At 33.1% G+C, this 11,187-nt stretch overlaps 1 protein-coding gene and 1 long non-coding RNA gene across 4 annotated transcripts; one reads left to right on the top strand and one right to left on the bottom strand.

Annotated features, from left to right (window-relative positions):
* The first annotated feature begins 2,078 nt into the window (after positions 1-2,078).
* On the top strand, positions 2,079-4,497 carry LOC145058421 (uncharacterized). 3 transcript variants are annotated; one of them, XR_013686385.1, is made up of 6 exons: positions 2,079-2,299; positions 2,414-2,596; positions 2,719-2,801; positions 2,907-2,974; positions 3,296-3,387; positions 4,309-4,497. It is a non-coding gene; the product is annotated as an uncharacterized LOC145058421 (long non-coding RNA). The 3 variants fall into 3 exon arrangements; XR_013686384.1 differs by having other exon boundaries at positions 2,407-2,596; XR_013686383.1 differs by having other exon boundaries at positions 2,079-2,596.
* Positions 4,498-6,865: 2,368 nt separating this feature from the next.
* LOC145058397 (blue copper protein-like) lies at positions 6,866-8,540 on the bottom strand. Its single transcript, XM_079006311.1, has 4 exons — positions 8,169-8,540; positions 7,899-8,066; positions 7,545-7,718; positions 6,866-7,422 (listed from the first exon to the last, which is right to left on the bottom strand). The coding sequence occupies exons 1-4, from the start codon at positions 8,341-8,343 to the stop codon at positions 7,163-7,165; spliced, it is 777 nt and encodes a 258-aa protein (XP_078862437.1). The 5' UTR covers positions 8,344-8,540; the 3' UTR covers positions 6,866-7,162.
* Positions 8,541-11,187: the final 2,647 nt, after the last annotated feature.

Here is an 11,187-nt window from a genome sequence, read left to right as displayed (position 1 = left end):
AAATTTGCTTTAGTTTATTTTCACTTCTATTTTAGTTTAATTATTAATAAAAAAAATTTTATATTTTCTGTTTATGACTAATATGTGTCTTATGCAAAGATGCATTGACCATTAGGTTGTGTCCTTTAGGATTCAACCATGCTTCCATCTCCTATCATTTAGTGCCTTCGAGTAGCAAAATTTTATTTGCTTTAATCGTTCACGACAACGGTTTAACAAATTGACGCCTTTGACGGGGACACGGTGTTGCTAATAGTTTGTATGCCAAGATCTTCACATACAGGTACACCACTACAGTTTGATCCCGAAATTGAAAAACTGCAAGAAAACTGAAAAAAGAAGCAAAAAAACAAAAGCAATCAGTTGGTTTCTTTGGTACATCATCTTCTCTAGCCCGAGAAATCACCATACCACAAGGCAGTACCTTGTGGAACGAACCAAAACTTGTCATCTCGTGCTTCTCAAAAGTACCATCATCTTCACTTCTAACAGTCCGTTTAAAAAATATTCCCCACCACCCTATGAAAAATCTGAAACCATAGACCCTTCCCAAAACGAATCAGAAAAATCAACCATGAGTGAAGATGAGACGAAGCATAAAAACTTTCAGATAATGGGCCACCCATGAGGTTAATCAACAACCTCTCTGCATCACATTTCTAGAAGCCCAGATTTTGAACTTAAATCTTGGTTGATACACCTTCTTCCCATGTTCAAAGGCTTAGAAAACGAAGATCCACATAAATTCATCAAGGAGTTTCATGTGGTTTGTTCATGAATGAAGCCACATGCAACTACTGAAGATCAAATAAAACTGAGAGCATGCCCCTTTTCATTTCAAGATTTGGCAAAAAAAATGGCTTTACGATATACCATAAGGCTCCATAACTACAAGGAACGAGTTGCCGGAATTATTTTTAGAAAAATATTTTCCAGAAGCAAGTGTCTCAAACCTTCGTACAGAAATTGTTGCATTCAAGCAAGGAAAAAGAGAAGCTCTCTACACCTACTGGGAATGTTTTAAGAAGTTACTGGTTCAATGCCCACAACATGGGATAAGCGATTATCAGTTATACCAGTGTTTATGTGACGACCTTATACCCCTACAGAGATGGTTGATTAACGCTTCGAGCGGGGGATCATTACAAGATATGACGCCGACTGAAATCCCTGCATTAATTGAGAAACTAGCGAACAAATCAAATCATTCTATAATTGAAGAAGAATGGTACCCACGTCGGCCAAGAGAAATAAAAGAGATCAACAATGCGCTAAAAGCCCAAATATCTGAACTGGTGAAAGCGGTTTTGCTACTTACGGAAGAAAAAATAGCTAAGAAATTAAGTTTTTCTGCAAAATTAAGTTTCATTGCAGTTTTTATGTATGTTATATTGTTTTTTATAATTTTAATGTTAAATAAAAAAAAGGAAAATATTTTAGCGGCGACATGTTATTATTAGCAGCGAGAGAGCATTTGCGGCGACATAGCATTTGCGACGACAGAGAGCATTGGCGGCGACATATGGAGCATTTGCAGCAAGACAACAGGGGATACCTTTTTGCGGCGACAGGTCACCGCTAATACATTTAGCGGCGACAAACCTACTTTTTAGCGGCGACATAATGATCGCGTTTCTTGTAGTGCTGACGAGTATTTTGGAAAAATGAGTTTCTATAAAGTGCACATATGAACACCCACTCTATATAAAAAAGACTCAAGGTAGTTTACTAATAGTTTGTATACATGTTGATGATTTAGTCTTCATAAACAACTCTTAGAACTTGGTTAAAACATTCAAAGAAGCTATGAAGAGAGAATTTGAAATGACAAATCTTGGGCCTTTATGATATTTCTTAGGTATAGAGGTCAAATAAAATCTAAACATGGTTTTCACTACAAACAAACTTACATTTAGTGGCACACAATTTTAGTGACATATTTGTTTTTGTGCCACTATATTAAGTTTTTAGTGACACTTATTTTTATATGCTGTTGTATCTTATTAAAAAAATTCTAATTTTGCTTGCGCTACTTATTTGATTCTATACAAATTAACAGTGTTGCACCCATCCCTTTTGGTCTCCTAGGTCAACACTCAAAACACGTTTGAAAACTTTGAATCCCCTGAAATCAAAATCCATTCCAATTTCTAAAACCCTCGTCGCTCCTTGCAGATTGAATCTCCGCATCTCGCCGGTTGAAGATCATTTCTGATTTAATGCATCTCGATATCTAGCTACCGTATCGAGCTCTCCATAGCTCATAACCAATTTCATCTTATTCTCTGGCCTCAAATAGGTATGATTATGGACTCTAATCGACTACATGTTGTCTTTGTTTGTTTCTTCTTGTTTTTGTTGTTTCTAACTCTACTTTGTGGATCTATATTGCAACTGGATCCTGAGATTGAAGGCGAAAAACAAAAGCGAGTGGACATGGGCTTGTAAGATGGAACAGAGGATGAAAGGGCATCAAAATATCGTCGGTTTCCAATAGGATTGCACCGATAATCAAGATTACACTTTCTTGACGTTGTTCTTCACACCCTTAGCCAATCAATGATTCAACGGTTTGAGATTTCATTGCAACTTAATGGTAATTTCAACTTGCCTAGTTTTTGATTTGTCTTTGGCCTTTACAATTTTAGTATAAATCAAAATCTACTTTTCTGATCATCTTTTCTCTTCTAATTCTCTATAATTTTTATTTGTGTTCAGGACTTCTATTCTTACAATTTTGCATCTAAGTTCTAAGGATTTGCTATTCGACTTTTCTCCTATCACAAATTTGATTATTTAAGGTAATTTCTATTTTTTGTAATTTAAAACTTTAGTTCCATAAACTATACGTGTTATCTGGTTTGGTGTGATTTTCATATACAGCTTTTGATATGTATTTAATGTAGAGGGATGAAATAAACATAAACCTTGAAGGGGAAACTATTCTTGGTATCTCTTGCGGTTCAGTTCAAAGGTAAATGAAAGTTGTGATCCTAACAATTTCACATACGCACACATCTAGTCATTGTGTTATTGCAGAAAGTTATGCTTGTAGAGTATGCATTTTGTGATCATATTGTGCTTTTGCAAATACATATATGTTTTTAGTTAATTTTAGGTGTTTTTTGAAGGAAGAATTCAGAGTTTTGTTAGGGTTTAAATGGTTGTTGACTTCTTTTGCTAATTTTTTATATATACTTAGTTGTTTTTTCACGTATTTATTTGCTTTTTTGATTTTCATTTCCTTGCAGTTTTTAGCTGAGCTATTTGCTTTTTGATTTTCATTTCCTTGCAGTTTTTGGCTGAGCTATGTCATCTCTCGGTTGGGAGCTGGTATTTTTAATACTTTCATTTCTGGATGAAGAGAAGTTCAAAGACTATTCATAGGTAGGATGACATTAACTCCACTATATAATGCAATCGTTGGTATAATTTGGATATGTTTTTCTTATTGATGTGGCAGAAAATGGTTACATAAATGGACTTTATACCAAATATTTACGAAAATGGTCCTAGTTGTAGCAAACTTTTACATAAGTAGTCTCTATGACAGTTAAATGTTGCCAAAAAGGTCCCTACAACAGTAAACTATTACATAAATGGTCCATGTGACAATTTACTGTTACAAAAACCATTTATGTAGCAGTTAACTGTCAAAGGGACCATTTATGTTACAATTTACTGTCACATGGACCATTTTGGTAACAATAAACTGTTAAAGGGGCCATTTCTATAACAGTTTGCTACAATAAGGACCATTTTTGTAACTGTTTGGTATAGCAGGGACCACATGAACCATTTATGTAGATGCATAATTTACCAACAATTAGCGTTATACTTTAAAATACCATTGCATTATAATTTAAATTACTAGGTCGGGTAATTTTTTAAAGTATAACACTATTCTCATGCATAAAAAAGAAATGGTCATTTTACAGTAAAAATGAGAAGTGATAAGTTTTTTTATCAACATACATTCAGGTTAATATTTAGGCATCTAGGCTTAAATGTGCAAAGAAAATAAGCTTCGACTGAAGGTTTTATAGGTACCACTCATATTCAAATTCTTGCTAATCTTTTTCTTAGAAATTGTAACTATATGGATGGGTGGAAGTGGTATCCAAAATGGGTTTTAATTTATCCAAAATGTATCCAAAATGGATTTTAATTTATGCATAAGGCATTAATTTTGTTTTTTATTCAGGTCCTTTTGAACATTAGACATCCAATTTCTTTCTCTCTTTCTTTATATGTAATTAAACCAATGCTTTATAAACAATGACTAATAAATTTGACTTATTATTGCAGATGATATAATGGATCACGTTTCACTTTTTCAACAGCTACGTCATTCACAAGGAATGTACAATTATATACTGTAGAATTTGCATAGTAGGATGCAAAAGAAGCACAATAAGGCATTTAGAATTGTAGAAAACATTTGTATTTTAAATATTGAGAATATTGTTATCAAATAAGTTAATCTTAATTATCATTTTATTATATTGCATAACTGATTGAAATTTAAAAAGGCCATGCCTAATTTATAAATATAAATTTAAAAAAAAATAGGATAATTATATTTATTTTAGTAAATATATAGTGGCATAAAAAATACCATTAAAATTCAAAAGTGTTTTAATGGCATAAAAATAGTGTCACTAAATCTCATAAGGCTGCAGCGACACAATCAAAAAGTGTCACTAAAGGCCTTTAGTAGGAGCGCTTTTAGTGACATTTTTTTGTGCCACTGATAGTCACGGGTGCTTTTATTGGCACTTTTTCGGTTTTTAGTAAAACTTTTAATATGCCACTAAACATCATTTTATTTGTAGTGTTCGTTTCTCAACAAGAGTATGTTAAGGATCTTTCCGTAAAAGTTCAATAGGAGAATGTATGTCGTTGTCTACTCATGGAATAAAAGCTAAAATTTTCAAAGGGAGTTCAAGAAAAGAGCTTAAACGCTTGTTTGTTCTGTAGCTTAGTTGGTAGCTTGATGTAAGGTTCTTAAAAACGTAAACAGAACAAGATTTTTCCAACATCATCATTTCATTCACTATGAAACAAATGGTTTACATGTACAGATTACAACAGAAAAATCTCACTACATCAAAACACATGGGCGGAGGATATAAAGGGCTAGGGGGGCTATGCCCCCCCCCCCCCTGTTTTTTTTTTTGCTTATAATAGATTTTACCCACTAAATCTTATATATATTAGACATGAAAATATGAAATTTAAGCTTTGGCCCCTGCTTTTTTTTTTTAAGAATTATAGTTCTAGTTTCGGCCCCCTCTAATAATTTGTTCAAGCTCCACCACTAAAAACACTCACACTCATATGTATATCAAGAACAACTATAAGAACAAGCTCTTAATCTGAAACACGAACTGAAACCCTAATGGAAGTAATCAAAGAGAAGTAACAATAAAGATGAGAATGAATGAAAATATTTTTTGCACGCCTGCACCTCCTTAAGTATACCGGGTATAACCAGATAGCTGAATACCTACGGAGCATCCAATAACCCACGTATAAACTAATATATCCTTCATAAATTATAATTTAACCCATACACAATAACACATTTACAAAAAATACCCAATTTAAGAATTAATTTAAGTTTGACACTTTATAAGAGTATTATTTCAACAAAGGTACAAGGAGCATGGAAAAGAATCATGAAGTATGTTGAAGGGACAATTGATCACATTATCATTTACGGAAAGTCTACAAATGCAGGACTTGTTAGCTTAAACTGATAGACTTTGGAGGGGATATATGATAAAAATAGCACCTCATCCGGTTTTGCTTTCAGTCTTGATTCTAGAGTTGTGTTTTGGCAATCCAAGAAACAGAGCGTAGTTGCCTTATAATCATCGAGGTTGAGTGCATATCTCTCTCTAGTGTTTGTTGGCAGACTCTATGGATATAGGAGTCGTGTTGAAGGAATTAAGTCAATATCTATGATTTTCTGGATAAGAAATTAACTATTGCTACCATAGAAAGAGCAAACCCATCAGAATCTAATACCATTTCATTCGTGAACATGTTGATAACTATGAAATTCAGATTGATCATTGTAGCACCAAGGATTAATAGGAAAATATATTCACTAAAGCCCCTACATGTATGTTAGCTAGGAATGGATTGTATCTAGCTTAAGGGTCGGAGAGTATTCGAAGTAAGCTAGAGAGTTAGTTGGTTAACTTAACGGTTACAGTGACAATTTATTAATACGAGTATTAATTTTCGGTTACGCATGAATGGTTGTGATGGTTCAAACATTGTATATAAGTAGTAACTAGTTTATAACCCGTGGGAACCACGGTTATAAAATTAATCAAACTTTTATAGTAAAAACTCAAAATTATTAATAAGTTATTTTAAATAAATTATTAATTTAAGAGATATTTTTTATTAATTATGTGAAATTATAATCATTGATTCAAATAAATATATAAAATTAATTTTTAATATATATTAAATATTTTTTATTTGTGAATTAATGAAAACAATAATTTAAAATTTAAAATAGAATCACATTAACGAGGAGGTTTAATAAATTTAAAATGGAAAACTAATAGATTGACAAGTGCCAACACATTAATTAAGATGTCTAATATGATGACACTTGGCAAAAGAGCTACTCTTTTATTAGTATAGAGATTTACTATGTATGTTTGTATATAATGTTATTATCATGTATAAATATAAAAAGGCTCATGTATCTGTTTGATATGTTAAACTTCTTCAATTCTCTTCGAACAAGCACGATGATCGATGAGGTTAACGCTGGAAGAAACAAGTGAACAACCAAGATCACTTAGTATATATACTCGATATAGCAATGTCAAGGGTTGTATCCAAGTTAAGTTTCCTTATAAACAAAATCATACATAAAATGATCATCCTATCCACTTAATTTACACATAATATTTACAACAAGAGATTATATATGCCACATATTTGGCTCCAGCCATTAACACACAAAAGTAAAGACATATGAAAGAAAAACACAAAAATATATATCATGTACGTACGAGGGTACCGCACCCCCCTGAGTGGACGAGAAAGAAAGGATTTCTCGGAGCAACCCCCCAGGTTCCAGACCCAGGAGTCTAACTCTTCACAGCACAAGGGAGAATCCAATCCTCAAAGCCTAGAGTTTTGGTGGGATTAGTTTTCTTGATCCTTGGAATCCAGGAGATTTGGATGGATCAGATGCATGGACGAAAAACTTCATGCCCTTCTTACAATGGTCTGGGGCACCGCAAATAAACCAGGTGTCTGGGGCATCTAGGGTTACAATATCGTATCCATTACTGAGACCTTCATCAGCATTAGGAGGGATACATTCCTTAAAGGAAGTTTCATCGATCGCTTGAAAGACACTATGCTTTCCGGCTGGATACTTGAAGACTGCATGCATACATACACAATGTTTAATTAACGGGTTAGCTAGCTAGTTGCTTCAAGACATACGATGCTTATAGTTAATTAGTTATGACATTATATATATAGCTAGCGTAAAATGAGCATACGAAGTTGATCTCCGATATTGAATTTCTTTCCATTCGCCCAAGCTTGATAATCCACATTCAGGGTCCAGCCTTTATCATCTCCAACAACATGCAACTTGCCCGGGGCACCAGGGTCATTAGGAACGAATACCGTGATGTGAAACTTCATAGAACCTTCCTCACAGCACCTTTTTCCTGTTAAACAAATGCGTAGTTTAGTTTTTTTTTTATGCATGTATATAGAGGTCAAAGAGATATCAATGTTCGTCCTACGCCATAATTAAACCCTTAAGGGGTTTACCATATTTTCTATATGTACACTACAGTTAAGATGTAATTAATCAAGTTAGGTTTCAAAAACAAAAAGAGATCTACCTTCATCGTTTTTTGCTTGGCAGATGAAAAATTTATTTCCAGGGGTTTCTAGGGTTATCACATCGTGTCCACTCGTGAGTCCTTTTTTTTTACTAGACACATAACAATCTTCCCAGCCCGCATCACCAACTTCAAATACATTGTATTTTCCAACAGGATAATTGAAAACTACATCATCAAGAGAATAAGAATTAACAGAAACACTTCTTATGAATAGATAGAGAAATAACTGATGCATTAGGTAATTTATATAAGATGCGAGACACATACCAAGTTTATCGCCAACATAGAAACGCTGCTGGAGTGCCCATGTTTGATAATCAAACCCGAAAACCCAACCTTTGTCACCACCAACGATGTGCTCAGTGGCTGAAGCGGACGGAATAGCTAAAGCTGCTACGGTTGCTATGATCAAGATGATGATCGTCGGCTTGTTAATAGCCATTTTTACACACAAAATATATGAAATTCTAATTATTTTTTTATATTTGAATTGCAAATGGATCGATATGCCTATTTACGTAAAAACTTTGAAGACAAGTGAATTTTTAATGTGTTTTGGATGGCATGGCACCAAATAGTTTTTGCATGAAACGGTTTAAGATGATGTTATAAACTTCGTGGAGACCAGTCTTTGTTGATATCCACAACTTTTTTGATTATTTTTCATGGTAGATCGAACTTGGACCTCCAATATAGAAAGAAGAGGCATGCATTAAATTTCTTTCAACCACGAGAACTAATGAAGACCGTATTTTGTTGCCTAATGACTCGTTCAAGTATTCCATATTTGGACAAACGCTCTCTTCTATTAGTAAATTTAATTTAATTAATTATCTAATTATTTGGTTAAAAAAACTCAACTTAAATAAGTAAGAGATAATTATATTCATTATGTTGGGTTTTTTCTATTATTGTTGTTATTTTTTTGTGAAACGGCTTTGTTTTATAATTGTAGTTCCAAAACGAAAGTATTCTCATTGCTTCTTTTATCAAAGGGACTAATATTTTCATCCTGTTCTTTTATCAAATGGGATAATAATTAAGCAAGATAAGGTTGTCCATGGTACTTTGATGGGTTTGGGTATAGTGGGCTCCTATATTTGGATAAATATAAAAAGATGGGTTATAAGAATTATCAATTATTATATCTTGAGGCTCTTGGAGTCATTAGACAAAAAAAATCCAAAATTAAATATGTATTTTAGTTTTAATTAGTAAGTTACTACTTTCAGTTCGTGTGGGGACCGAATTTGTGTAATTATAAAAGTGTAAGGAGCAATCATGTAATTATGAAAGTGTAAGGAGCAAGCTTGTAAATATGTATTGTGTGGGGAAGAGCGGGGCTTAGTCTACCAATTTTCTATTAGTTATGAATTATTTTTGAAAATTTTTAAATACATAGACCGTTTATGTAAAAAGAGCACAATAACATTTTCTATATATGAATTACTCTGACATTTTTTGTAATTTATTTTCTAAACAATGGTCAACCTGTCAACATAGAAATTAGAAAATGTTAAACATATGAGCTGTTTATGTAAAAAAAACAAAGTCATGATGATGTTTTCTGTAAATTACTAAATTATAAAGACTGAATCTGCCAATATTCGACACCTTTGTGCAAAAATCTGAAATATAAAATTGCTTAGAGATTAAATCTTCCACTATTCAAAATCTTTATGCCAAAAATCTAAAATCCAAAAGTGTTTAGAAACTAAAGTTGTCAATATTAAAACTTTTATATACAAACAAAAAAAAAATTGGCGTCAAAAAATGAAAATTTCATCGTATAAATTTTGATTTTAGTTAGTAATGTTATAGGTGGACGGTACTATCATTGATTTTGGAAAAATGATACTGCAACATAACATACTTTGTGTTTTGTTCCAGTTTGGTAACTGTTGTATTGTATTTTATTTTTAAGTAATATGTCATTAAACTTTAAGTTTACCCGTTAAGTATGGATGCAACCTCAAAAGTTATCGGTTTATATATAAAATTGAAGTTTGCTTGTCTACATGGAATCCATCTGGATAATTCTTTAATTTTAATTTTTCTAAGTTTTTTTTAACTAAAAAAGTTTAATTAACCCTAAATATTGGAATGAGCTTCTTTATTAACCTGCAACACCACCATCCATTTCCCCAACACGGTCGTTCTTAAAACTTTGCCCCTGGAGAAAAATTTATAATCGTCGATGTCACTTTTATTCGCCTAAACCCCATTAATTCAATCGATTTATACAACACATAGCATGCACTTTTGTATCTGTGTTATTGTATTTCACTACAAAGATTCAATTTACAAACCCTAATTGGATTAGCATTGACAATTTTACATGAACACAGTTGGAAGAGTGTGGATAGAGATATTTGGTCCAACAGAGGATATCAACATTAGGTTCAATACTCATCCTCCGATAACTTCATCGACACTAATTTCAAGAATAAATTTGTTCAATCTCCTGGACTTCATCCTCTCTACTTTTCTTTCAATATTTTTTCGAAAATATTTTTAGAGCAATAGCATTTCGACAAATATGTTTGTATTCACTAAATCATTTCATTCGGACGTTGTTTTCTATAGTTTTTTGTACTTGATTTCACTGTATTATGTTTATCGATCATTCATGTTTTTCACCCATCGATCTCTTTATAGTCTCCATATATAACTCTAGTTCCAATTACAAAAGCAAGAAGCAGGAGAACTCGAACTACCGGTCAGGTGTGGTCACTCAGCTCGGATGGGCGTCATTGACTGCTAGAGTGTGGTCAATCGGCTCGATGTCGTTCGACATTACTTGCTCTCTCATTAGATGGTGGCAATCACCAAGTTTCACTATCGTCATGAATCAACCTGTTTCGATCTTACTCACTTTCTCCCTCTAACTCTTTCATTCTGTCTTACTCACAAGGGAAGAACAAACACCAATGCATGAGGTTTTCAAGATGGGGTCGAATGGGTACCGGATGAGAAAAGGACTTCTAATTGACCAGTACTTTGAAATGATCGACTGGTGCAAAAGAGACATCACAGGGAGGTTGGTGTTGTAAGAGGGGAAGATTAGAGCAAATGATGGTGTCTCAGGAGAAGGATGTCCAAAGAAGAAGAAGAGACATGGTGTAAAGGAAGCAACTAAATGGCTAATCAAGGGTTATTCTGATTTACAGATGAAAAAATAAAAATTTTAATATCCATGTGTATATGACATTGTCTATTTGTCGTCACTTGGCCCCAAACAAATATATAAAAATATAATTTAAAATGTCACATCACCAAAGTAATT

This window comes from Lactuca serriola, chromosome 6 (genome assembly GCF_051521515.1).
Source record: "Lactuca serriola cultivar US96UC23 chromosome 6, Lser_US96UC23_V15, whole genome shotgun sequence".
In the NCBI taxonomy this organism is placed as follows: Eukaryota; Viridiplantae; Streptophyta; class Magnoliopsida; order Asterales; family Asteraceae; genus Lactuca; species Lactuca serriola.
This window is presented reverse-complemented; position numbering and strand designations above follow the sequence as displayed.

Coding starts and splice junctions, on each gene's coding strand:
- LOC145058397 (XM_079006311.1), bottom strand. CDS start 8,343: ATGGCTATTAACAAGCCGACGATCATCATCTTGATCATAGCAACCGTA. Junction 7,719..7,898: donor CCAAGCAAAAAACGATGAAG/GTAGATCTCTTT, acceptor TTTGTTTAACAG/GAAAAAGGTGCTGTGAGGAA. Junction 7,423..7,544: donor CAATATCGGAGATCAACTTC/GTATGCTCATTT, acceptor GTATGCATGCAG/TCTTCAAGTATCCAGCCGGA.